Below are 26820 nucleotides of genomic sequence, written 5' to 3'. Positions count from 1 at the left end.
CGTGAGAGTTGAAAAGTTTTGAGAACCTAAAAAGTGTGAAACAGTTGCTCGAATTTCATCGGGGTTGTGCATGATTTAGATACTTTGTGTGGTGAAGATGGAGCATAGAGAGACTATAAGATTTTGTAGGGATAACTTTCTAAGACCATGTTATTTTGAAAGGAAGCAATTGCCTTATTAGTATGCTTGAATTATTATTGTTTTTATGTCAATATTAGACTTTTGTTTTGAATCTTATGGATCTGAATATTCATGCCACAAGAAAGAATATTACATGGATAAATATGTTAGGTAGCATTCCACATCAAAAATTATGTTTTTATCATTTACCTACTCGAGGACGAGCGGGAATTAAGCTTGGGGATGCTTGATAGGTCTCCAACGTATCTATAATTTTTGTTGTTCCATGCTATTATATTATCTCTTTTGGATATTTTATATGTATTAATATGTTGTTTTATATTATTTTTGGGACTAACTTATTGATCAAGAGCCTAGTGGCAGTTTCTATTTTTTTCCATGTTTTCTAGTATTGCAGATAAGGAATATTAAACGAGTCCAAACAAAATAAAATCTCTAGAATGATTTTTCTTGGACCAGAATAAACCCAGAAGACGTGGAGTAGGTGGGTAGGGCACGTGCCGGGAGGCCATAAGCATGCACAGCACGCCCTAGGGGGGTGCGCCCCCATGGCTTGTGGGTCCCTGCTACTGCAACAAAAGACCTTCCAACGGCGCCAGAAACAAGCGTGTTGATGGGAGACTATTCTTGTCTTGATACTCCTCAGCAATGGCACCAGGAATCCTTCTGCTACGGCTATGCCTTTAGGGACTTCCTTGGCAAATATGCAAAGGATCTCCCCGTGGCCTTGGAGCCTTGCATTGGTGTTCCCTCGAAGCGGAAAGGGTGATGTAGCACAGCGGCGGTAAGTATTTCCCTCAGTTTTGAGAACCAAGGTATCGATCCAGTGAAGGATTGCGTCAAGTCACAAGTACCTGCACAAACACAAAGAGCTTGCACCCAACGCTATGAAGGGGTTGTCAATCCCTTATAGATTGTTTGCAAAGAGAGAGCTGAAAGCAAAAAGTAAACGAAGCAAAGTAAAAGTGAAAGTGGAAACGATAGTTGTGAATAGACCCCGGGCCGTAGTGTTCACTAGTGGCTTCTCTCATGAAAGCAAGTAGACGGTGGGTGAACGAATTACTGTCGAGCATATGATAGAACCGCGCAAAGTCGTGACGTTATCTATGGCAATGATTATATCTATAGGCATCACGTCCGAAACAAGTAGACCGATACTTTCTGCATCTACTACTATTACTCCACGCGTCGACCGCTATCCAGCATGCATCTAGTGTATTAAGTCCAAAAGAACATAGTAACGCCTTAAGAAATATGACATGATGTAGATGGACAATCTCATATCTACGATAAAAGCCCATCTTCTTACCCTTGATGGAAACAACACGATGTGTGCCTTGCTGCCCCTTCTATCACTGGGAAAGGTCACCACACGGTATGAACCCAAAACCAAGCACTTCTCCCATTGCAAGAATCATAGATCTAGTTGGCCAAACAAAAACCAAGACTCGGAGAGACTTACAAGGATATCAAATCATGCATATAAGAAATCAGCAAAGATTCAAATATAATTCATAGATAATCTGATCAAAAATCCAAATTCATCGGATCACGACAAACACACCGCCAAAGAGGATTACATCGGATAGATCTCCATGAAGATCATGGAGAACTTTGCATTGAAGATCCAAGAGAGAGAGGACGCCATCTAGCTACTAACTACGGACCTGTAGGTCTGAAGTGAACTACTCACGAGTCATTGGAGGGGCGATGATGTTGATAAAGAAGCCCTCCAGCTCCAAAGTCCCCTCCGGCAGGGCACCGGGAAGGGTCTCCAGATGAGATCTCGCGGAAACGGAAGCTTGCGGCGGCGGAAAAGTGTTTTCGTGGATGCCCTGGTTTTTTCTGGAATTTTAGGGAATTTATAGGCCAAAGAGCTAGGGCAGGGGAGCGCCAGGGAGGCCACAAGCCTGGTAGCCGCCGCCCCCTGGTGGCGGCTACAGGGCTTGTGGACTCCCTGTGGGGCCCCTGCCTTGGCCCTCAAGCCTCCTGATCTTCTTCCGTTCTGGAAAAAATTGTTTCGGGGATTTTATTCCGTTTGGACTCCGTTCCAAAATCAGATCTGAAAAGAGTCAAAAACACAGAAAAACAGGAACTAGCAATTGGCACTGAATTAATAAGTTAGTCCCAAAAAAGATATAAAAGGTATATAAAACATCCAAAGTTGACAAGATAACATGATGAAACCATAAAAAATTATAGATACGTTTGAGACGTATCAGTCCCCAGCAGGCCTCTTCACCCTATTCTTCAGCCTATAAATTCCCAAATACTCCCTCATCGCTGAAAAGAGCCACGGAAATAATTTTCCGCCGTCGGGAGCCTCTGTTCCCGTGAGATCCAATCTGGGAGCCTTTTCCGGTAATTTGTCGGAGAAGGAATTGATCATGGAGGGCATCTACATAAACTCCATTGCCCCTCTGATGATGCGTGAGTAGTTCACCACAAACCTACGGGTCCATAGCTAGTAGCTAGATGGCTTCTTCTCTCTCTTTGATCTTCAATACCATGTTCTTCATGATCTTCATGGAGATCTATCCGACGTAATACACTTTTGCGGTGTGTTTGTTGAGATCCGATGAATTGTGAGTATATGTTTAGATTATCTATGAATATTATTTGAATCTCTTCTGAATTCTTATTTGCATGATTTCATATCTTAGCAAGTGCCTTCGAGTTATTGGTTTGGTTTGGCCAACTAGATTGGTAATTCTTGCAATGGGAGAAGTTCTTAGTTTTGGGTTCAATCTTGCGGTGTCCTCACCCAGTGACATAGTAGGGGTAGCGAGGCACGTGTTGTATTTTTGCCATCGAGGATAAAAAGATGGGTTTTGATCATATTGCTTGAGTTTATACATGTACATCATGTCATCTTACTTAATGCGTTACTCTGTTCTTCATGAACTTAATACTATAGATGCATGCAGGAGTTGGTCGATGTGTGGAGTAATAGTAGTAGATGCAGAATCGTTTCGGTCTACTTGACATAGACGTGATATGCATAATAATTGCCTGGGATATCTTCATAATTATTCACTTTTCTATCAATTGCTCGACAATAATTTATTCATCCATCGTATTATTTTCCTTTATGAGAGAAGCCTCTACTGAAATCTATGGCCCCCGGGTCTATTTCCCATATTATACTTTTAGATTTATAAACCAAAAATATCTTTCTGCAATTTATTTACTTTTGTTTCCCCTATCTTTCTATCTATCTCTATCAGATCTCATCCTTGCAAATAACTCTGAAGGGATTGACAATCCCTTTTTAGCGTTGGGTGCAAGAGTTTGATTATTTGTGTAGGTACGACGATTGGGGCCTTGCTTGTTTCTCCTACTGAATTGATACATTGGTTCTCAACAAACTGAGGGAAATACTTATCTACTTTGCTGCATCAACCTTTTCTCTTCAATGGAAAACCAACGCAAGCTCAAGAGGTAGCACATGGACACCAAGCCTCCCTCACCTAGCGAACGTGAACAGAAGCCCCGCTGCACTGTGCTACCTCTCCAAACCAAAGGATTCAAGGTCAGGGTCATCCAGAGCCGCCATCATGGTCGTCTTCAACCTCCTGATCCGGCGTCCCTCTCCGTCGAATCATAGCAAGCAGTCCCTCTCCGACCTCGCCATCACTACTTTCGGAACCGAGTGAGCCCTCGAGCCTTCCCCTCACCTCCCCCTCTTGAGTTCTACCTCTAGCACCGATCCCCTCCATGGTTGTGAGCTCATCGCCGCTGCCCTTGTCGCCGTCGTCGGTATAGAGCACAACTGGCGCATCTAAGAATGGGATTGAGCTCCTGGAGCTCCCAATAACCCAACCCTGTGTCCCGCGTGCTTCCCTGTGCATTGTAGCCTCGTCCTCCACCCAGCCTGATTCTCATCTTCATGGATGAGCTCGCTCCTGTCAGCTCCAGCGCTCATGTGATCTCCCACGGGTCCCCTGGATGCGAACAGGGGTGAGCTATGCCCTGATGCCCCTCTCCTCATCCTCGTGGCCTCCAGCCCGAACTCCGTCGTGACCAGAGGTCGCCGGCTTTGAGCTTCGCCGTCGTGAGCCACTGGCCGGTTGGCCCTGTCGACCAGGAGGTTAATTAGCCTCTAATTCAACCCCTAACCAAGTGACAGGTGGGCTCAAACGCTTAATAACCTCAAGTTATATTAATTTTAAACATCGCTAGGCTGTGTGTCGGTGAAGTGTGGGCCTCGGTCGCCAGGTTTGACCTGGACCTGGTGCTTTTGACCCGATGACGACATGATGACGTTAGGCTTGCGCAATTAGTGATTTTCTGGAATAAAAATAATCAAGGAAATTCTAGGAAATACTTTAAACTTTGAAATATCATAAAAATTAATCTGTAACTCAGATTGAAATAAATTATATATGAAAAATGATTAGAAAAAATCTAATCTTTCCATGTATATCATTTTCATGAACAACTTAGACATATTGTTTAGGACAATTTCATTAAAGGTATTGAAATGCTTATATCATAGAGTTTGAATTCATCTAGATTAATCCAATGATCCGCATTTAACTTTTGATCACTTGCATTAGGTAAATCTGGCACCATGTGAACATTTCATGCTCATGGATCGTTATGAAGCATTTGTCGTGCTTAAGTTGTCCCTTTTTTATCTTGTTGATAGACTTGCGAGACATAGTTATCAACAACACGAAAGCCTTGTTCTTCCGATCTTTCACGCAAGCAACCCCCCTTGAACATTTAGGTACAATCCCACTCTCTCCCTCTTGCTCTCATTTCAATTCATAGGACAACACGATTCAACTATTACTTGTGTTTCGGTAGTTGAAGCCATTCATTTGCATGACCTATCATTGTGTGAGTAAATAGCTAAACATCCTAGCATGATTAGGAGTTTCTTGAGCCATGTTGGGACCCTTCATCCATGTCATGCTTGCTATGGTTAGAGTTCAGTTGGTCTGACCCATCTGAGTGATAAGTTGCAATGAACATGCCATACTCATGAGAGTTAAGTGTGTGAACCTATTTTGTAAAGGTAGCAATGAGAGGCCATGTAGGAGTACATGGTGGGTTGTCTCATTGACGCCGCACTTAGGACTCAAGATCTTGTGTTGGTGTTCCAAGACTAGCTACTACCGCACATTTTGCTCCGGTAACTCGAGCTCTCTCAGCCTATTAACCTACACTGCTCTCTGTCTAGGAGTCGTAGTAGTTCGAAATGTTGATAGGATGTGGCAGGGCGCCGTACACAACTTCTAAGTCTGAATCGTGAAACATGGCCGGATTCTCGATTGTAGTAACCAACTCAGTTAGGTGACTGCCTTGGGCTAGAGTTGCTGTAAGTTAACGTCTGTGGCTGACACCCGGATATGTCCAAAATGAATCACTATTTTGTATCATAATTTGTCTCTATTCATTGATATATTTCACAATATGATGTTGTTCTTATAGTGTTTTGGCTTATTTTACAGAGTTTACAACTTTTCGGTGCCGAAACAGCACATGCAGGATTCAGCGGAGAAAAGAGCATGAAGAGTTGCCATATCAGAACATCTCCAAATAAGCTGAAATTTATGGGGAATAAGTTTCCGAAGAAATCACGAAGACAGGCCGAAGAAGGGCTGGAGGGGGCCACTAGGCGCCCTGGTGGCGCGCCCCCCTAGGCCATGTCAGGTGGGTGCCTGGGTAGTGGGTCCCACCTCCGGTGCCCCCCTTGGCCTATATGACCCTCGTGACCTAAAAACCCCGAGGAGAGAACAGTTTCCGGAGTTCCGCCGCTGATCCGCGGCGGAAATCTACATAGAAGAAAAGACCTTTCCAGCAGGCAGATCCTGCTGGGGAAAACTCCTCCCGGAGGGGGAGATCGTCCTCAGCATCATCACCATCATCACGGGCATCATCGAGATCATCATCACCATCATCTTCATCACCAGCACCATCTCCATCTTCACCCCATCCCACTTTACCATTGCAATCTGAGTTGTACCTTGCACTATTCATCCCCTTTACTCTACCGGTGTTGATTACTCTTTTGTGGTGAATGCTATTGAGTTTTGTTGGAGAATTATTGTTATGACCAGATTGTTCAGTATATTTTCATACCCTCTGATCATGATCTCTTTTATGTCTTGCGAGTAGTTCCTTTAGTTTTTGAGGACATGGGAGAAGTCTAGTTGATAGCAGTCATATGATGTTGAAGTAATATGTGTTGGTTGATATTTAAGTTGTGGTGTTATTCTTCTAGTGGTGTTGTGTGAACGTCGACTATATAACACTTCGCCTTTTTAAGGACCTAGGGGAATGCATCGTGTATAAAGAATGCTTATGGTGGGTTTCCGGAGTGACAGAAACCTGAACCCCAGTTCGCATTCTTTTGCACGAGGGAGTGTTGGATCCTAAAGTTTATTGCTATGGTTAGAATTTTCCTTAATTTCTCTCTTGTATTTGCGGATGCTTGCAAGGGGTTTAACCATAAGAGTGTACTTGTCTTAGCCTAGACTGTGCACTAGGAAAAATCCACCCACATAACACTTATCAACACAAAACATAGTACTAGACGGAATATGGCGAAAGCACTTGACTATCTCTCCGTGTGTCCTCAAGAACTCCTTAGTCTTTGTAAGTTTAGTCCCCCGGCTTATCCTTTGTGTTCAAAAGGATTGGGCCACTTGCTGCACCTCAACACCCTTTACTTTCCCAGCATTTATTTCCTTGTTGCATATACCAGAAAACCCATAACAAGTTACCTTTGAGTGCTTGCACTCATTCCGTGCTCAAGATCGCTTTTCAGTACATTTTTCTCCTCGTTGGGTTCGACACGCTTACTTATCGAAAAGGCTACGATAGATCCCCTACACTTGTGGGTCATCACACCCTCGCCGGGCTTCTGCTTGAAGGTTGCCGAGTACATACAATGTAAAGGGTGATAAGTGGTGGGAGTGTGTGTGACGAAGTACACCCCTACAGGGTAATCTATCTACTCGAATAGCCGCATCTGTAGATATGGACTACTTGGAGACTTGCATGGTTCATAGATAATTTATATGGATACTTGAAAATGCGCTAGATAAGTGTGAGTGCTATGGATAGCCTTCTCGTCTGGAGATGAGAGAGGATCCATAGTGGTGTACTATTTGGTCACTAGCTATGTGGACACGTGTGTACTCTCTCATAGGGAGAAGAGAGAGGGTGAATACTTTATCGTAGTTCAGGTTAACTAAAGGTCAAAGCTGGCATTTCTGTAGTAAACCCCACAACCCCGTTCATTGATACATGATGCATGAGTAGTTAGTTCTTATGCAAGACTTGTTGAGTACCTTTATACTCACTATTGGTTACTTACATTTTTTCAGAGATAGACGTTGTTCACTTTACACTTTCTTCTTGACGTTGAGATTGACGATTAGCTTGGGAACCCACATAGCAGTCTGGCCACTTTTGTAGGGTCGTTGTAGCTTTTCACGGTCTTTCAACAGTTTACAGAATATGTTTGTACCCACACATGTAACTTCCGCTTGTTGTTTGTATGCTCTGAATGTTGGGTCATCTGACCCCCCTCCTTGTAACATTATGCTATATTGGCTCTTTGGAGCCTTCAAAATAAATATTGTGTTGTAGAGTTATGTTGTGATGCCATGTTGTATCTACACATATCGTGCATATTGCGAGTATGTTTGAAATGCATTGGTATGTGTGGGATTCGACACCTAGTTATGTGCCTATGGTAGCCTGCTTTACCGGAAAATGACTCTTTGTGCTTACACTGAGCTCCCATAGATTGCTACTGCTCCGAACACATTGATTGACCAACATATATCCTTCTTTGTTGCTGCGTATGTCTGGCGGGGTAACGGCCCCTAGGTATACCAAAGCAAAGGAAACCCTACTCTAAGACATTTGGGGGCCGGCTGACACCCCGGGCCGGCTCGCGACAAGCGCCCTGTTTGGTCGTCGTGTTGCTAGTCGACTAGCGATAGCCAGCCCGTCCGGCTGGCCCCGATGGCAGCTGATGAGTCAGCGCCCGTCCCATCCGCTCGTACCAGCATACAATGACAAGACGAGACTCACGACGCAGGAGCACGCATGGCTGTACTGCGCATTGACAGGTTTGGCGAGGCTACATGCCGTCATGATGCGAGCACGGCAAGGCCATAAGGAAATGAGTCACTCTCGATTCTGACCGGGCAAGGCGGCCCTATAGCGAAGTCTGCGCCTACCCAATCCATGATAACCGATGTGATGACCACTGTGGCGTTCAGCCTTCGGGCCTCATGTCGGACAAGACTCGACACCCGACGAGCCCCGTAGCGAGCCGGAGAGGCTGGCAGCCGGGCCCCGCCCCTTCCTTTCCCCACTACTGTAAACCTCCGGCTAGCCTATAAAGCCGAACCCCATACCCTAGAGAGAGGGCATGGCCTGCACCTGAACACTCAAACACCCCACGAAGGCAACGAGACTGGCAGCGAGAGCTCCGTCTCCTTCCTCACGAATAGCTCGAGGAGCACCCTTGTATTGTGATCACCTATAGTCACACCGGCAGGACTAGGAGTTTTAACTCATCGGAGGGCCCTGAACCTGGATAGATCGGTGTCATGTGTCTCGTGCATTCACCCGTTCCCATATGCCGCCAGCGCCCATTGGCCCCAAACCATTATATAACCCACCCCCTGGCATCTACCGCGAAAATACCATGACAGTCGGCGCCCACCATGGGGCCTGCAGTGATGTCGGACAGAGTTACGTTCCGGGTGGGACCCTTCACCCCTTCTGGCGAGCGCGTGGCGCACGGCTAGGTCGTGCGCTACGACGTGCTCGGCTGCGTCAACCACAACGCCCACCGCCTCGACCATGCAGACTTCCCCGTCAGCGGCTCCATCGTCCCCTTCTGCTCGCAGCGTGTCTATGTCACGGTCGTCCATGACGAGTACCCAGCCGAGGTGCTCAGCTCCGACGAACTGCCGTTTTCTGACGACGACGACGACGTATACACCAACTTTGAAGACCTCTGCACCCGCGTGGAGGTAATCACCGCCATCTCATTGGGCAGTACGTCAGCATATCATACCCCACTTCACGCTGCAGTGGACACACTGCGCGCCCATCCTGGTTGTGGCTGACCCTGCAACTGCAACCATGGAACTGGACAGCCACCTCCAGCACCTTCTCATGGAGGTGGAAGCGTTGGAGGCTATCCAGCGCGAGTTCGAGGCCGCTCGTTGCGAGTTCAACGCGGCCCATGACCTCACGCCGGCTGTCCCCGAGCCTAGTCGGTTGGGGCAAGTGCGGCGCCGCGACGGCGCCGGTGGCCAAGAGCTGGCCGACGGCTGCCCCGTCTATCACACCCCCGTCAAGAACATGATATCCACGCGGGCTGACCTCACCGAGCTGGGAGAGCTCGAGGGGTCCGGCAGCGAGGCACAACAAGAGCGCATCCGTGCTCTTGTGAAGGTTGCCAACGCGCAGCAGGAGTAGTCGGCCCAGTCGTTCCGCGACCAAGACGGATCTCGCTCGAGGACCAATAATGATCTCGTTGATCCATGTCAGCCCGCGGCTGGCCGGCGAGACATGCACCTTGCATCTTCGCCTGTCGGTGCAAACCATCATCGTGACAGCCTGCACACGGGTACCTGATACGTCTCCAACATATTTATAATTTTTGATGGTTCCATGCTATTATCTTGTCAACTTTGAATGTTTTGTATGCATTTCATATCTTTTTTGGGACTAACCTATTAACTCAGTGCCAAGTGCCAGTTCCTGTTTTTTCCGTGTTTTTGACCCTTTTCACACGAGAATATTAAACGGAGTCCAAACGGAATAAAATCTTCGAAATGATTTTTTCCGCAATAAAAGATACGCAAGGAACTTGAGAAGCAAGGCAAAGGATCCCGGGGAGGCCACAAGCCCCCTAGCCGCGGCCTGGGGCCGCGCCTAGTAGGCTTGTGGGCCCCCGTGGCTCCTTTTCCCTACTTCTTCCGCCTATAAATTCCCTAAAAAATCTGAAACCACGGGAGAAAGCCACGAAAATATTTTTTTGTCGCCGCAAGCTTCTGTCTCCGCAAGATCCCATCTGGGGACTATTCTGGTGCCCTGCCGGAGGGGGATTCGGACACGGAGGGCTTCTACATCAACACCATTGCCTCTACGATGATGCGTGAGTAGTTCACCACAGACCTTCGGTTCCATAGCTAGTAGCTAGATGGCTTCTTCTCTCTCTTGGATCTTCAATACAAAGTTCTCCATGATCTTCATGGAGATCTATCCGATGTAATCTTCTTTTGCGGTGTGTTTGTTAAGATCCGATGAATTATGGATTTATGATGAGATTATCTATGAATGTTATTTTAGTCTTCTCTGATCTCTTATATGCATGATTTCGTATCCTTGTAATTATTTTCTAGTTGTGGGTTTTGTTTGGCCAACTTGATCTACAATTCTTGCAATGGGAGAAGTGCTTGGTTTTGGGTTCATACCGTGCGGTGTCCTCACCCAGTGACAGAAAGGGTAGCGAGGCACTCATCGTGTTGTTGCCATCAAGGGTAAAAAGATGGGGTTTATATCTGTTGCATGAATTTATTCCTCTACATCATGTCATCTTGCTTAAGGCGTTACTCTGTTTGTTATGAACTCAATACACTAGATGCATGTTGGATAGCGGTCGATGTGTGGAGTAATAGTAGTAGATGCAGACAGTATCGGTCTACTTGTCTCGGACGTGATGCCTATATGTATGATCATTGCCTTAGATATCATCATGACTTTGCGCGGTTCTATCAATTGCTCGACAGTAATTCGTTCACCCACCGTAATACTTGCTATCATGAGAGAAGCCTCTAGTGAACACTATGGCCCCCGGGTCTACTTCACATCATATTTTCAGCTCTACACTTTTACTTTGTTGCACTTTCTGCCTTCAGATCTCACCTTGCAATAAATCGTGAATGGATTGACAACCCCTTTTAGCGTTGGGTGCAAGATTTTTGTGTTTGCGCAGGTACTTTGGAGACTTGTCTTGATACTCCTACTGGATTGATACCTTGGTTCTCAAACTGAGGGAAATACTTACTGCTACTCTGCTGCAACACCCTTTCCTCTTCAAGGGAAAAACCAACGCAAGCTCAAGAGGTAGCAAGAAGAATTTCTAGCACGTTGCCGGGGAGTATCAAGTCATGAATAGTCTCCCGTCAACGTGCCAATTTCTGGCGCTGTTGTCGGCGAGTATCAAGTCAAGAATAGTCTTCCTCCAACGTGTCAATTTCTAGCACCGGGGACTATTCTAGGTGAAGCATATCCAAGTAATTGCTGCAAACTCATCTCTTGCATTTACTTTTTTGCCTCTCGTTTTCCTCTCCCCCACTTCTGAAAAACAAAAATTTACAAAAATATTTGCCTTTTTTGTACGCCCTTTTCTTTCACTTGCTTTCTGTTTGCTTGTGTGCTTGTCTGCTTGCTGAAGTCACCATGACTGAAAACACCAAACTTTGTGACTTCTGGAATACTAATAGTAATAATTTTATTAGTACTCCGATTGCTCCCGCCACTAGTGCGGAATCATATGAAATCAATGCTGGTTTGCTGAATCTTGTTATGAAAGAGAAATTTTCCGGCCTTCCTAGTGAAGATCCCGCATCCCATCTTAATACCTTCATTGAGTTATGCGATATGCAAAAGAAGAAATATGTGGATAATGATGTGATTAAATTGAAGCTATTTCCGTTATCATTGCGAGATCGAGCAAAAACTTGGTTTTCATCTTTGCCCAAAAAATGTATTAATTCTTGGAACAAGTGCAAAGATGCTTATATATCCAAGTATTTTCCACCGGCTAAGATTATCTCTCTCCGTAATGATATCATGAATCTTAAGCAACTAGATCATGAATATGTTGCACAATCTTGGGAGAGAATGAACTTGATGATTAGAAATTGTCCCGCTCATGGCTTGAGTCTTTGGATGATTATACAAATCTTCTATGTTGGTTTGACTTTTGCTTCTAGAAATATCTTGGATTCCGCCTCCGGTGGAACTTTCATGGAAATCACATTAGGAGAAGCCACAAAACTCCTAGACAATATCATGACAAACTATTTTCAATGGCACACCGAAAGGTCACCTACTAGTAAAAAAGTGCATGCTATAGAAGAAATTAACTCTCTGAGTGCTAAGATGGATGAGTTAATGAAATTGTTTGCTAGTAAAGGTGCTCCTCTAGATCCAAATGATATGCCATTGTCTTCCTTGATTGAGAATACCAATGAGAGCTTGGATGTTAATTTTGTTGGCCGGAATAACTTTGGCAGCAACAATGCTTATAGAGGAAACTTTATTCCTATGCCTTTTCCTAGTAATCCCTCTAATAACTTTGGCAATTCCTACAACAATGCTCATGGAAATTACAATAAATTACCCTCTGATATTGAGAGTAATATTAAATAGTTTATCAACTCGCAAAAGATTTTCAATGCGTCCATAGAAGAAAAACTGCTCAAAATTGATGACTTGGCTAGGAGCGTTGACAGAATGTCTCTTGATATTGATGCTTTGAAATTGAGATGTGCTCCTCCCAAGATTAATATGGATGAAACTTTGAAAGCTATGCGTGTTTCCATGAATGAGAGTAAAGAAAGAACCGCCCAAATTCGTGCTAGACATGAATGGCTTAAAAGGCGTGTTCTCGTGGTGAGAATCACGAAGATCTTGAAGTGCTTGGTGTGACTCCCATTGAATCCTTGTTTTCTAATGTCAAACCTAATGATGATGGGGCTGGATATGAATCCACTTTGGTTGAGAAACGCCCCAATGATTCAGAGTCTATCTATCTTGATACTAAAAGCATTGAAAGTGGAGTAGAGGATATCAAAACTTTGAGTAGTAATGAAATTACTACTTTGGATTTCAAGGAATTCAATTATGATAGTTGCTCTTTGATTGAATGTATTTCCTTGATGCAATCCATGTTAACCTCTCCACATGCTTATAGCCAAAACAAGGCTTTTACCGATCACATCGTCGATGCTATGATGAAATATCTTGAAGAGAAACTTGAGTTGGAAGTTTCTATTCCTAGAAAACTTCATGATGAGTGGGAACCTACTATCAAAAACTATGAATGCAATGCTTTGTGTGATTTGGGTGCTTGTGTTTCTGCTATTCCAAAGTCTTTATGTGATGTTCTAGGCTTCAATGAGATCGATGAGTGCTCTCTTAATTTGCATCTTGCAGATTCTACTGTTAAGAAACCTATGGGAAGGATAAATCATGTTCTTATTATTGCAAATATGAACTATGTACCCGTAGATTTCATTGTGCTTGATATTGATTGCAATCCGACATGTCCCATCATTCTTGGTAGACCTTTCCTTAGGACTATTGGTGCTATCATCGATATGAAGGAAGGGAATATTAGATTTGAATTTCCATTAAAGAAGGGCATGGAACATTTTACTAGAAATAAAATAAGATTGCCTTATGAATCCATGATGAGGGCTACTTATGGTTTGAGCACCAAAGACGACGATACTTGATTCTATCGCCTTATGCCTAGCTAAGGGCGTTACACAATAGCGCTTGTTGGGAGGCAACCCAATGAATTTATCTTTGCTTTTTTGCTTTCTGTTTTGTTGTGTCCACACCATCATAATTCTGTTATGATTGTGTTTTTTGTGTCTCTTTTTGTGTTTGTGCCATTGGTGATGGTTGTTTGATCTTGCTGAAAAAGACAGAAACTTTGCGCTCACGAAATTATTTTTAATTCCTATCCAGAAAGAGATTTTGAGTTGATTCTTTTTTTTGATGGTTGATATGCCAATTTCCCTAATTTTCATAAGTTTTCATATTTTTTTAGATACCAGAAGTATACAAAGTATACAGATTGCTACAGACTGGTCTGTTTTTGATAGATTCTGTTTTTGTTGTGTTGATTGCTTATTTTGATGAAACTATGGATAGTACCGGGGGTACTAGCCATGGAAAAGTGAGAATATAGTAATATAACACCAATATAAATATAAATCAAGTTGCTACAGTGCCTAAAGAGGTGGTGGTTTGTTTTCCTATGCTAATGATATCATGAGTTTCTGTTTAAGTTTTGTGTTGTGAAGTTTTCAAGTTTTGGGTGATGTTCTCATAGATAATGGGATAAAGAGTGGAATAAGCTCAAGCTTGGGGATGCCCAAGGCATCCCAAGACAATTCAAGAACACCAAAAAGCCTAAGCTTCGGGATGCCCCGGGAAGGCATCACCTCTTTCGTCTTCAATCCATCGATAACATTACTTGGAGCTATATTTTTATTCACCACATGATATGTGTTTTGCTTGGAGCGTCGTGTATTATCGGAGTTTTTTCTTTTTGTTGTGTCACAATCATCCTTGCTGCACACCTTTTTTGAGAGAGACATGCACTCATCGTGAATTTGCTAGAATACTCATTGAGCTAGATAACTTTGATCTAGTGCTTCACTTAGATCTTGTTAGAGCACGGCGGTGTCATATTTTGGAGAAATAAGAACTCTCGATCTTCACTTATATCTTTTTGAGAGTGCTCTCTCTGAGTAACTAGGTAATTGGCTTGTGCTATGAAAGTAGTCCTAAAGATGATAGGCATCCAAAGAGGATATAATAAAAACTTCCATATTCATGTGCATTGATTATAAAGAGAAGTTTGATTCCTCTCAATTAGTTTTGAGACATGGATTTGGTAATATTAGAGTTATGTTAGTAGGGTGTCATGAATCTACAAATACTTGTGTTGAAGTTAGTGATTCCCGCAGCATGCACGTATGGTGAACCGCTATGTTAGGAAGTCGGAGCATAATTGATTTATTGATTGTCATCCTTTGTGTGGCGGTCGGGATCGCGCGATGGTTAATACCTACCAACCGTTCCCCTAGGAGTATGCGTTTAGCACTTTGTTTTGATTACTAATAAAACTTTCGCAATAAGTATATGAGTTCTTCATGACTAATGTGAGTCCATGGTATAGATGCACTTTCACCTTCCACCATTGCTAGCTTCTCTAGTGCCGCACAACTTTCGCCGGTGCACAAACCCACCATATACCTGTTGGGTAACCGTAGCATAAATTCAAAATTTTCCTACGCATATTCAGATCTTCCCATGGAGAGACCAGCAACGAGAGAGGGGTAAGAGCATCTTCATACCTTTGAAGATCGCTAAGCGGAAGCGTTTCTAGAATGCGGTTGATGGAGTCGTACTCGCAGCGATTCCGATCTAGTGCCGAACTACGGCACCTCAGCGTTCAACACACGTGCAGCCCGGTGACGTCTCCCGCACCTTGATCCAGCAACGAGGAGGGAGAGGTTGGGGAAGAACTCCAGCAGCACGACGGCGTGGTGTCAATGGAGAGACGAGGTCTCCCGGCAGGGCTTCGCCAAGCACCGGCACAAAGGAGGAAGAGGGGCAGGGCTGCGCCGAGAGAGAGAGAAAATCGTGTGTCTCAATGGCCAAAAGTGCCCGATATATATAGGGGGAGGGGAGAGGGGGTGCCACCCCTAGGGTTCCCACCCTAGGGGGTGCGGCAGCCCCCCAGATGGGAGGTGCGGCGGCCAGAGGGGGAGGAGGGGGTGGCGCACCATCTGGTGGGCCTTAGGCCCACCTGGCCTAGGGTTTGCCCCCCCTTTTCTCTCCCTTGTGCTATGGGCTGAGTGGGGAGGCGCACCAGCCCACCTAGGGGCTGGTTCCCACCCCCACTTGGCCCACCTTATCTCCCGGGGTCGTTACCCCCCTTCGGTGGTCCCCCGGGGCCACCTCCGGTGGTCCCGGTACGTTACCGGTGATGCCCGAAACACTTCCGGTATCCGAAACCATCCGTCCTATATATCAATCTTTACCTCCGGACCATTTTGGAGCTCCTCCTGACGTCCGGGATCTCATCTGGGACTCCGAACAACTTTCGGTAACCTCGTATAACAATTCCCTATAACCCTAGCGTCCCCGAACCTTAAGTGTGTAGACCCTATGGGTTCGGGAGACATGCAGACATGACCGAGACACCTCTCTGGCCAATAACCATCAGCGGGGTCTGGATACCCATGGTGGCTCCCACTTGCTCCACGATGATCTCATCGGATGAACCACGATGTCAAGGATTCAATCAATCCCGTATACGATTCCCTTTGTCTGTCGGTATAGAACTTGCCCGAGATTCGATCGTCGGTATACCTATACCTTGTTCAATCTCGTTACCGGTAAGTCTCTTTACTCGTTCCGTAGCACGTCATCGTGTGACTAACTCCTTAGTCACATTGAGCTCATGATGATGTTCTACCGAGTGGGCCCAGAGATGCCTCTCCGTCACACGGAGTGACAAATCCCGATCTCGATTCGTACCAACCCAACAGACACTTTCCGAGGCACCCGTAGTGCACCTTTATAGTCACCCAGTTACGTTGTGACGTTTGATACACCCAAAGCACTCCTACGGTATCCGGGAGTTGCACAATCTCACGGTCGAAGGAAAAGATACTTGACAATAGAAAAGCATTAGCATACGAACAATACGATCTAGTGCTAGGCTTAGGATTGGGTCTTGTCCATCACATCATTCTCCTAATGATGTGATCCCGTTATCAATGACATCTAATGCCCATGACCAGGAAACCATGATCATCTATTGACTAACAAGCTAGCCAACTAGAGGCTTGCTAGGGACACATTGTGATCTATTTATTCACACATGTATTACCGTTTCCTGTTAATACAATTATAGCATGAACAATAGACGATTATCATGAACAGGGAAATATGATAATAACCATATTATTATTGCCTCTAGGGCATATTTCCAACAGTCTCCCACTTGCACTAGAGTCAATAATCTAGTTACATTGTGATGTATCGAACACCCATAGCATTATGGTGTTGATCATGTTTTGCTCGTGGAAGAGGTTTAGTCAACGGGTCTGCAATATTCAGATCCGTGTGTACTTTACAAATATCTATCACTCCACTCTGGACATGGTCCTGGATGGAGTTGTAGCGGCGCTTGATGTGCTTCGTTTTTCGGTGAAACCTGGGCTCCTTGGCTATGGCAATGGCTCCAGTGTTATCACAGAAGAGTGTCATAGGACCCGACGCGCTTGGAACCACTCCAATGTCGGTGATGAGCTCCTTCATCCAAATTCCTTCATGAGCCGCTTCTAAAGCAGCTATGTACTCCGCTTCACATGTAGATGCTGCCACGACTTCTTTCTTGTTGCTGCACCAGCTCATTGCCCCACCATTCAACACATATACGTATCCGGTCTGTGACTTAGAGTCATCCGGATCTGTGTCGAAGCTGGCGTCGACGTAACCTTTTACGATGAGCTCTTCGTCACCTCCATAAACGAGAAACATTTCCTTAGTCCTTTTCAGGTACTTAAGGACATTCTTGACCGCTATCCAGTGTTCCATACCTGGATCACTTTGGTACCTCCCTACCAAACTTATGGCAAGGTTTATATCAGGTCTGGTACACAGCATGGCATACATTAGAGAGCCCACACAAAAAAAGAGGCCAAAGAGCCCAAACAAAAAAAATGAGAGAAAAAGAGAGAAGGGACAATGCTACTATCTTTTCCACCCTTGTGCTTCACAATAGCACCATGTTCTTCATGATTGATAGTCTCTTGTTTTGACACTTCCATATACTAGTGGGAATTTTCATTATATAACTTGCCTTGTATATTCCAATGATGGGCTTCCTCAAAATTGCCCTAGGTTTTCGTGAGCAAGCAAGTTGGGTGCACACCCATAGTTTTCCGCTTGAGCTTTCACACACTTATAGCTCTAAGTGCATCCGAGCATGGTAATCCCTACTCATTCACATTGATATCTATTGATGGGCATCTCCATAGCCCGTTGATATGCCGAGTCGATGTGACCATCTCCTCCTTTTTGCCTCACAACCTCCACCAGACTCTATTCCACCTATAGTGCTATATCCATGGCTCACGCTCATATATTGCATGAGAGTTGAAAAAGGTTTGAGAAAGTAACGGTGCGAAAACAATTACTTGGCCAATACCGGGGTTGTGCATGATTTAAATTTGTTGTGTGGGGATGATGGAGCATAGCCATCCTATATGATTTTGTAGGGATAACTTTCTTTGGCCTTGTTATTTCAAAAGTTCATGATTACCTTGTTAGTTTGCTTGAAGTATTATTGTTTTCATGTCAATAGCAAACTATTGTTTTGAATCTTACGGTTCTGAACATTCATGTCACAAGAAAGAAGTTACAAAGCACTAATATGTTAGGTAGAATTCCACATCAAAAATTCAGTCTTTATCACTTCCCTACTCGAGGACGAGCAGGAGTTAAGCTTGGGGATGCTTGATACGTCTCCAACGTATCTGTAATTTTTGATGGTTCCATGCTATTGTCTTGTCAACTTTGGATGTTTTGTATGCATTTTATATCTTTTTTGGGACTAACCTATTAACTCAGTGCCAAGTGTCAGTTCCTGTTTTTCCGTGCTTTTGACCCTTTTCAGAGGAGAATATTAAACGGAGTCCAAACGGAATAAAATCTTCGAAATGATTTTTTCTGCAACAGAAGATACGTAGGGAACTTGAGAACCAAGGCAAAGGATCCCGGGGGAGGCCACAAGCCCCCTAGCCGCGACCTGGGGGGCGTGCCTAACAGGCTTGTGGGCCCCCCGTGGCTCCTTTGCCCTACTTCTTCCACCTATAAATTCCCTAAAAATCTGAAACCACGAGAGAGAGCCGTGAAAATACTTTTCGCCGCTGCAAGCTTCTGTCTCCGCAAGATCCCATTTGGGGACCGTTCTAGTGCCCTGTCGGAGGGGGGATGGGACACGGAGGGCTTCTTCATCAACACCATTGCCTCTCCGATGATGCGTGAGTAGTTCACCATAGACCTTCGGTTCCATAGCTAGTAGCTAGATGGCTTCTTCTCTCTCTTCGATCTTCAATACAAAGTTCTCCATGATCTTCATGGAGATCTATTCGATGTAATCTTCTTTTGCGGTGTGTTTGTCAAGATCCGATGAATTGTGGATTTATGACCAGACTATCTATGAATGTTGTTTGAGTCTTCTCTAATCTCTTATATGCATGATTTCGTATCCTTGTAATTCTCTTCGAGTTGTGGGTTTCGTTTGGCCAACTTGATCTACAATTCTTAAAATGGGAGAAGTGCTTGGTTTTGGGTTCATACCGTGCGGTGTCCTCACCCAGTGACATAAGGGGTAGCGAGGCACGCATCGTATTGTTGCCATCAAGGGTAAAAGGATGGGGTTTATATCTATTGCATGAATTTATCATTCTACATCATGTCATCTTGCTTAAGGCGTTACTCTGTTTGTTATGAACTCAATACACTAGATGCATGCTGGATATCGGTCGATGTGTGGAGTAATAGTAGTAGATGTAGACAGTATCGGTCTACTTGTCTCGGACGTGATGCCTATATGTATGATCATTGCCTTAGATATTATGCTCGACAGTAATTCGTTCACCCACCGTAATACTTGCTATCATGAGATAAGACTGTAGTGAACACTATGGCCCCCAGGTCTACTTCACATCATATTTTCAGCTCTACACTTTTACTTTGTTGCACTTTCTGCCTTCAGATCTCACCTTGCAATCAATCGTGAAGGGATTGACAACCCCTTTTAGTGTTGGGGTGCAAGTTTGTTGTTTTTGCGCAGGTACTTTGGAGACTTGTCTTGATACTCCTACTAGATTGATACCTTGGTTCTCAAACTGAGGGAAATACTTACTGCTACTCTGCTACATCACCCTTTCCTCTTCAAGGGAAAAACCAACGCAAGCTCAAGAGGTAGCAGCAGCCGCAGTCGGTGAGACCAGAACCCATCAGTTGTTAGCAACCGTGCAAATGAGCTGGCTGGTTAGGGCAACCTCCTCCCTGGTCTCTGCACCCACTGCATCGTGGACTTCTTCAACATCAAAGGCATCATCATCTGTCCAGTCCCGCAAGCGACAGGGTTGAGTAACTCACCTGTTGGATCGGGGTCGGCGACTACTGGTCCTCCGTCGGGGGACTCCTCAGCCTCTCGCTCCTCGCCTACCGGCTCCTTGTCCGTCGGCACGTCACCCATTGGCTCATCGTCCACCAGCTCGTCGCTCGTCGGCTCCACACCCTTGTGGTTCTTCGGCTCCTCGGCGCCCGAGTACTCCCTGTTGATCGTTGGCCGGCCGTGGTTCTGCAACCCCCCCCCCCCAAATAGTTGCGATCCGTTTGGGTCGCGGGTCATTCGGAGCCGGGGCGGTAAAATCAAGAATAAAAGAAGATGGTGCGTTACATACCTCGGGCGACAAATGCGTCCGGTCGTAGGGGGCCTAGCCCTAGTTCCACCCCACCTCCTCCATCCGGGTGGTGGAGATCAGGTTCACGAGTCGCACGATGGTGACCTGGTTCAACTCCTTCGTGGAGATCCGGCATGGGTCGTGCCTGCCCCACATGAAGTAGATGCGGTGTGGGCGATGCTGCAGCGGAAGGACCCGACATTCTATCATGGTGGTAATGAGGTCGATGGGCTTGAGGCCCTCCGCATCGGTCTGCACCCGGAGCTGGTCGATGGCCTCGTTCACCACATCAACGGCCTGCTGCGGATTCTCCCCCCAATGCAGCCTCGTAGTCGGCAGCCAGTTGAGGAAGAGGAGCAGATTGATGAAGTCCAACTCTGGCTCCACGTTCTTCACGTAGAAGAACGAGCGCTACGAGTTCTTCACCGACTCCTGAAGCGGAATCTCAGGGAAGCCGGCTATCGGCCGAACGTAGATGAGGGCCACCCTGCAGGCGGTCATCTCCTTCGCCCCCCTAACTTTGTCGTCAACCGTCTGTTTCTTGAGGTAGAAGAGGTGGCAGGAGAGGTCGAGCCATGGCTCGATTCCAAGATACCACTCGTACATCGTGACAAAGGCGGAGAGCTATAGAATGGAGTTGGCTCCGAGGTAGTGGGGTTGCAGCCTGAATCTGGCGAGGAACCGTCGAAAAAACGTGCTCACCGGCACCCCAAATCCATGGACAAAATGCTCGTAGAAGACCACAACCTCGCCGTCCTGGGGCACCTGGACGCTCTCGGCCCCGGGCAGCCGCGCCTCCACGGCGCCCAGTGGCGGTAGGTGACGGCGGAGTTGAAGGTACTCGAGGTGGATCTCGCCAATGTCGCTAAAGTCCAATGCCCCCTGCTCCCCATCGGATTGCTCACGGCGGGCTCGGGCGCGGCGACGGCACTGACGATGCGAAAGAAGTTCCCCAGCAGGGGCACTGGCGTCACCGGCGGCGGGCGGCACTTGCGAGGATCGGGCGACGTCCATTGGCTTCCTCTGTGTGTGTGTGTGTGTGTGTGTGTGTGTGTGTGTGTGTGTGGCGTTGCAAGGAACGCGAGGGGCGTGGGAGGTAAAGATGGAATGCATGTCCCGCACCCCTCCCCTCCATTTAAACCCCCGCGGCATGAGTGGGGGAGTGGATTAGTTGCGCACGATCTCCACTCCTCCCACTTCATGCGGGCGCACTAATGCATTCGGGGAGGAAGACCGATGACCTCCTCGGTCACATCTCATCCCGTGCGCGGGCCGAGACCATGGGAGGACGAGCCCAGCTCTGGGACCCGTCCCATCACCTGCGTGGCTTGGTTGGGTTGGGCCTGCGGCGCCCGACGTGTGGCGGTCCCGCTCCCCAGCCCCGGGGCGCCGCGTCGCTTTGCTCGACATCGACTGCGCGGATCCCCGGACCTGGCACGCAGCAGACGGGCCCGGCTCCCAAGGGCCACCAACAATGACTCTGGGGGAAAATCCGGCGAGACTCGTTGCTGCGAGCCAGCGGGGTTCTTGGCTTCGGGGAATACTATCGGGGGGGATAACCCCGGGGTAGCTTCAACTCCCTTCATGCCAGTTTTAAAAAACATCGCGGCAGGCTGTGCCCCTCAAGAGCCGTCTCCAACGGGACGGCTCTGGCCGGCTCGGCTCGCTATTGGACCCTCGTCACTCCGGCTTCGGGTGACCCGCCAGTCGGTGGCCCCTCCTCTTGTCAATCTTTGACCCATACGACAAGACTCGTCCCCTCTGACGGGACATGACGCACGACCAACCACTCGGTGGCATCGTGCGCTCATGGCTACAGTGGAGTCGGTCGTACCGCCGCCCTCTGTCGACTGCGACCAGGCAAGACGGTTTGGGTCTACTCGGCTCTCATCATCGTCTACTCCCTGCCACCCCTCACACGTGGTGGCAAGGGAGTCGGCCGTACCACCAGCCACAAGCACGAGCGACAAACGCTTCACGAGGCGCCACTTCAATAGGAGCCCGCCTCCCACGGCCCCCACGAGTGACAAGACCACACGAGAGGTGGGACCCTCCAGCCGGCCAGAGAGGCCGCTAGCCGGGCCCCACCCGCACCATCCATGAATATTCTAAGCTGGGGATACTCGCCTATAAAGCCCCCCGACCCTCCCCATGCAAGGGGGTTGGCAATCATTCGCACACACCCACGCACACACACTCACGTAGAGAAGCAAAGAGAGCATGCTAGCTCCTCCTTCCTCCTCTAGCCAGCAGCTCAAGGAGCACCATTGTAGCCCTCATCTACTACATAACAACTCCGGCGGGACTAGGGGTCTTACCTACCACGGAGGGCCCCGAACCTAGGTACATCGCGTGTCACCACCGCTTGTTCCCAATCTCGTTCCCAAAGTCCGTCGACGCACATTGGCCCCAACCCCTCGAGATAAGCCAACCCATGTCATCTGTTGTGACAAAACGATGATAACTTGTATGCAAGTGGCACTTACTAAAGATGTTTTCCAAGTATTCGATAAGATCTTCAATAATTGTATTTGTCATTGCAAGTGCTAAATTTGAACCCGTGGTTGCCTTTTGCTTTCACTTAAGAACTATGTTAAGCAATGAATGGTATCTGCGAGTGGCGACTTCTAGAAATGAAATATGTGCACTCAACTATGTCCCTTTCTTGACAATTTTTTGTTATATATGTTGCTATCAAATTTGAGAGCTTGTTGTTGACATCAACTTGTTGTCAATCTTTTGTTATATATGTTGCTATCAAATTCAAGTCAAACTGCATGCTTTCTTAATGTCAAATTGTGTCAACAAAAACTACAATGTATGCTTACTTCTATTTTGTATATAGCATCAATTTGATCTTGTTGTTGTCAAAAAAGAAAATGCACACAAATAAACCAGTATATGTGATCTTTTTGCTCACAAAATCAATAGCATTGCACCTATTGATATCCATAGAATAGCAAATTAACATGCATGCATTTGCTGCCAACATGGCACCAATTACATTTCACTAAAATACATCTAAATTATCTAACTTAACAGCAACCCTGCAACTAAACCAACAACAAAAACATCATTCCATAGATTAGGAATTTATACATTTCCATCTCCTCTTTCTTGTCGAATCCTGTTCTAATTTCTGTAGCTAGTTCATTCTTCTTCTCCAATTCTTCTCCCAAGCCAACATCGTGCCCCTCCCTTGACCGAGCTGCCAACTCAGCCTCCTCCTCCATACTTTACCAGCAATCCACGCATAAATGGCTTCATTGGGTCGTCATGCCAATCGATGAAGCTATGTTATTCATTTGACAAAATAGTTTCATAAAGATTTAAGAGATTCAAAAACAGAGGGACAAAAAAAACCTAAGAATCGAGCATGCATGAGCATCCACACACCAATAGTACCTCCTACCATGGTTTGCCGGACTCCAGGAGATCCACCACGACGCCTTCTTCCCGTTGCTCCTGATAGGGCCGACACCGCCAATCGCCTTCCTATCTCCATCACGGCAAATCATCACCTTATCTCCATCGCTCGATGAACCCTAGCTTGATTCCTCACCAAGGCCTAGCTTGATTCCCCCACCTAGCCCGCGCGCACTTATGACAGATAGAGATTGATAGTGCACATATAACACAGAGAGAATGAGGCAAACCCGGCCTTCCACTATGCCACGTCACCTAATCCTTCACTCAAACAACATTAAGGTGGCTAACAACCTGGATTTAGAGTTTAAGGTTTAAAACCGACAAGAACGAGGTTTAAAATGGACTTTACTCAATACATGAAAACCAAACAAAAACAAAAGTACACAACATTATAATAAACCAAAGATGGCTTGAGAAGTCCGCGGCAAGCATCAGCAGACGTCCTGCCGCGAGCTGTCATAGACTCCTAGCTAGAGCAGTCGAATAAAAAACACTTGCCCTAGAGAACCCTGCCATCACCCACGTACCGGTAGTACACACTGACACGCACATTTGCTAACCTGCACGGTACATATACGTACACACGCCACGGCAACACACGACATGCACACGCTCGTCGTGTGCACCACACACACACGTATGTACGTACGCGGACGCATGCATAGTGCGCTACGCACGTTACGTTAGCTACGAAACCCCTAGCTAGCTTAGCTAGGTGAACTCCAAACCTCTAGCTTAGCTTCACTGGAACTCGGCGAACAGACCATCCGCCGGCGGGTACAGCGAATACCCGCCGCCGTGGAACAGGCCCAGCTCCTCGGCCGCCATGTCCAAGAACACCTGGTACTCCTCCGCCGTCACGGCCGTCGTCACGTTAGAAGCGGCCGAGGAGTCGTCCCCGGGCGGCGGCAACGGGGCCGGTGCTGGCAGCGCTCCTTCCCGTGGCGCCGACCCTTCGCGCGCCGCGGACTTGCGGCGGAAGGTGTCCCCGACCTCGGAGTTCCAGAGGCGCAGGAAGACGTCGGACGGCGCGTCGGCCCCGTGCTCGGCGCTGGCCGCGGCGGTGGAGGATGACGAGGAGGCGGTCACGCTGGTGGTCGCGGCGGAGGTGGAGAGCATGGAGAGGCGCGCCTCGGCTTCGAGGCGGGCGGTCTCCCACTGGGCCGTGTGGCGCGCGGCGAGGCAGCCGGCGCCGGCAGAGGCGCCTGCGCTGGCCACGGCCGGGTGCTGCTCGCCGACGAGCGCCGCCTGGCGGAGCTGCTTCTTGAGGTTGGTGTTCCAGTAGTTCTTGATCTCGTTGTCCGTCCGGCCGGGCAGCTGCGCCGCGATCATGGACCACCTGGTTGAGAAGGTGGACCACCACGATACAACAACGTCAGAGCGTCGGTTTTGGATGCACATGGTCAGCCAACACACAGATGACTCAATAAATGGCATCGTTCGTTCATCATTCAATGAGCATCCTCATTCAATACATGCAAAGATACGCACGTATACTGTGGTACTAGCAAGAAATGTGTCAATAGTAGTAGGAGTACTCACTTGTTGCCGACGATGGCGTGGAGCTGGAGGATGGACTTGTGCTCTTCGGGGGTGAAGGGCCCGCGCTTGATGTCCGGCCGGAGGTAGTTCGTCCACCGCAGCCGGCAGCTCTTGCCGCACCGGTTCAGCCCTGCACGCACGCACGCACGCGCCGTCAGCACCTCAACGAAATCGCCCAACCAAATCATGCCTTTGCTACACGATTCCAGTGCGGGAGGGAAAGTAAGAGCGGATGCATGCATGGTTGTTTGTTTGCCGGCACGTACCGGCGAGCTTGGGGAGCATGCGCCAGTTGCCGGGGGCGTTGGCCTGGACGTAGTCGACGAGGAGCTTGTCCTCCTCCGGCGTCCACGGCCCTTTCTTCAGCCCCTGCCTACTCTCGCAGCAGGGAGTCCTCCCCATGGCGCCGCCGCGCGCACCACCACCGACGAAATGGACGTTGTCACCGTCGACTAGATCGACCGACGTAGTATCCGCCACCGGAGTCGTAGCAGGCAGCGAGCGAGCTTGGGCGGTTGGCGACACAGACAAGGAGAGCAGCAAGACGGGACGTGGGCAATCAATGCGTGGACGGATTTATAGGCCGAGAGGGGATGATGCTGGAGGGTCATAAATGCCCCGGATTTTCACCTGCTGCTGCGAACAACGGGAGTGGGGGGAAAAGGGCATCGATAATAACTGGTCGAGCTGACGGGCTGAGGGCACCGCATTGAAGACGCATGATGCGCATTCTTTCTTGCAACAAGTACGACGAGAGGGCCAGGGAGAATTCAATGCCGTGGTAGGGGACGACCCGTTGTCTGCAGTTGCACGATGTGCAGCTGCACTGGTACAGCAGAGGGTCGGGTGCGTTCTGCATAGTAATAAAAATCAACCCGCGATCAACCCGCTTTGGTCGCTCGAGCTTCTGAAATGGTCATGTAATATAATTTAGAGTAGTGGTTTCAGGAATGTGCCCTGACACGTTTTGCCCATGGGTCATGTCCATGGGTGGGTATGTCAGGCGTGCATTTCTTGCTCGCGTGGCATCACAGCCAGTTTGATTATTGCGTCTAGGCTAGCTACACGAATCAATACGGGGCTTGCTGAAACTCAGCTAGCTGAGATCCAGCCATGGTCGCAGTCACGTCGAGGGCCGTCAGATCATTTTTTGCGTCGCGATTCATGTTTTGGTGAGTTAGCAGTTTTGCGTGGCCCGTTTTCTTATCTGTGTGCGGCTCGGGCCCATATTCGCGCGTGAGTTTGCAGTGTACAGCCAGGCCCATTGCCGTGCGGCCGTTTTTAGTGTAGAGCTGAGGCCCATGTCAAAGTCTAGGGTTTTCTTCTGTCCCATTGAGCTGCGGAGGAGCTGCGGCGGCCAGCGGCTTGCGGAGTAGCTGCGGCGGCCAGCGGCTTGCGGAGGAGGTTCGGAGCTCGCGAAGGAGAT

The 26820-nt window shown here is 47.6% G+C and overlaps 1 protein-coding gene across 1 annotated transcript; it reads right to left on the bottom strand.

Moving 5' to 3' along the window:
- Nucleotides 1-24184: 24184 nt before the first annotated feature.
- On the bottom strand, nt 24185-26138 carry LOC123430575 (transcription factor MYB17-like). Its single transcript, XM_045114434.1, has 3 exons — nt 25661-26138; nt 25395-25524; nt 24185-25191 (listed from the first exon to the last, which is right to left on the bottom strand). The coding sequence occupies exons 1-3, from the start codon at nt 25794-25796 to the stop codon at nt 24594-24596; spliced, it is 864 nt and encodes a 287-aa protein (XP_044970369.1). The 5' UTR covers nt 25797-26138; the 3' UTR covers nt 24185-24593.
- Between the last annotated feature and the right edge of the window lie 682 nt (nt 26139-26820).

The sequence above is a fragment of the Hordeum vulgare genome, chromosome 2H, assembly GCF_904849725.1.
Source record: "Hordeum vulgare subsp. vulgare chromosome 2H, MorexV3_pseudomolecules_assembly, whole genome shotgun sequence".
Taxonomy (NCBI): Eukaryota; Viridiplantae; Streptophyta; class Magnoliopsida; order Poales; family Poaceae; genus Hordeum; species Hordeum vulgare.
This window is presented reverse-complemented; position numbering and strand designations above follow the sequence as displayed.

What these genes read in the sequence shown, in the direction of transcription:
- LOC123430575 (XM_045114434.1), bottom strand. Translation starts at nt 25,796, where the DNA reads ATGGGGAGGACTCCCTGCTGCGAGAGTAGGCAGGGGCTGAAGAAAGGG. An exon ending in CATGCTCCCCAAGCTCGCCG is followed by an intron (nt 25,525 to 25,660) that starts GTACGTGCCGGC and finishes GCGTGCGTGCAG; the next exon opens with GGCTGAACCGGTGCGGCAAG. An exon ending in CACGCCATCGTCGGCAACAA is followed by an intron (nt 25,192 to 25,394) that starts GTGAGTACTCCT and finishes CTTCTCAACCAG; the next exon opens with GTGGTCCATGATCGCGGCGC.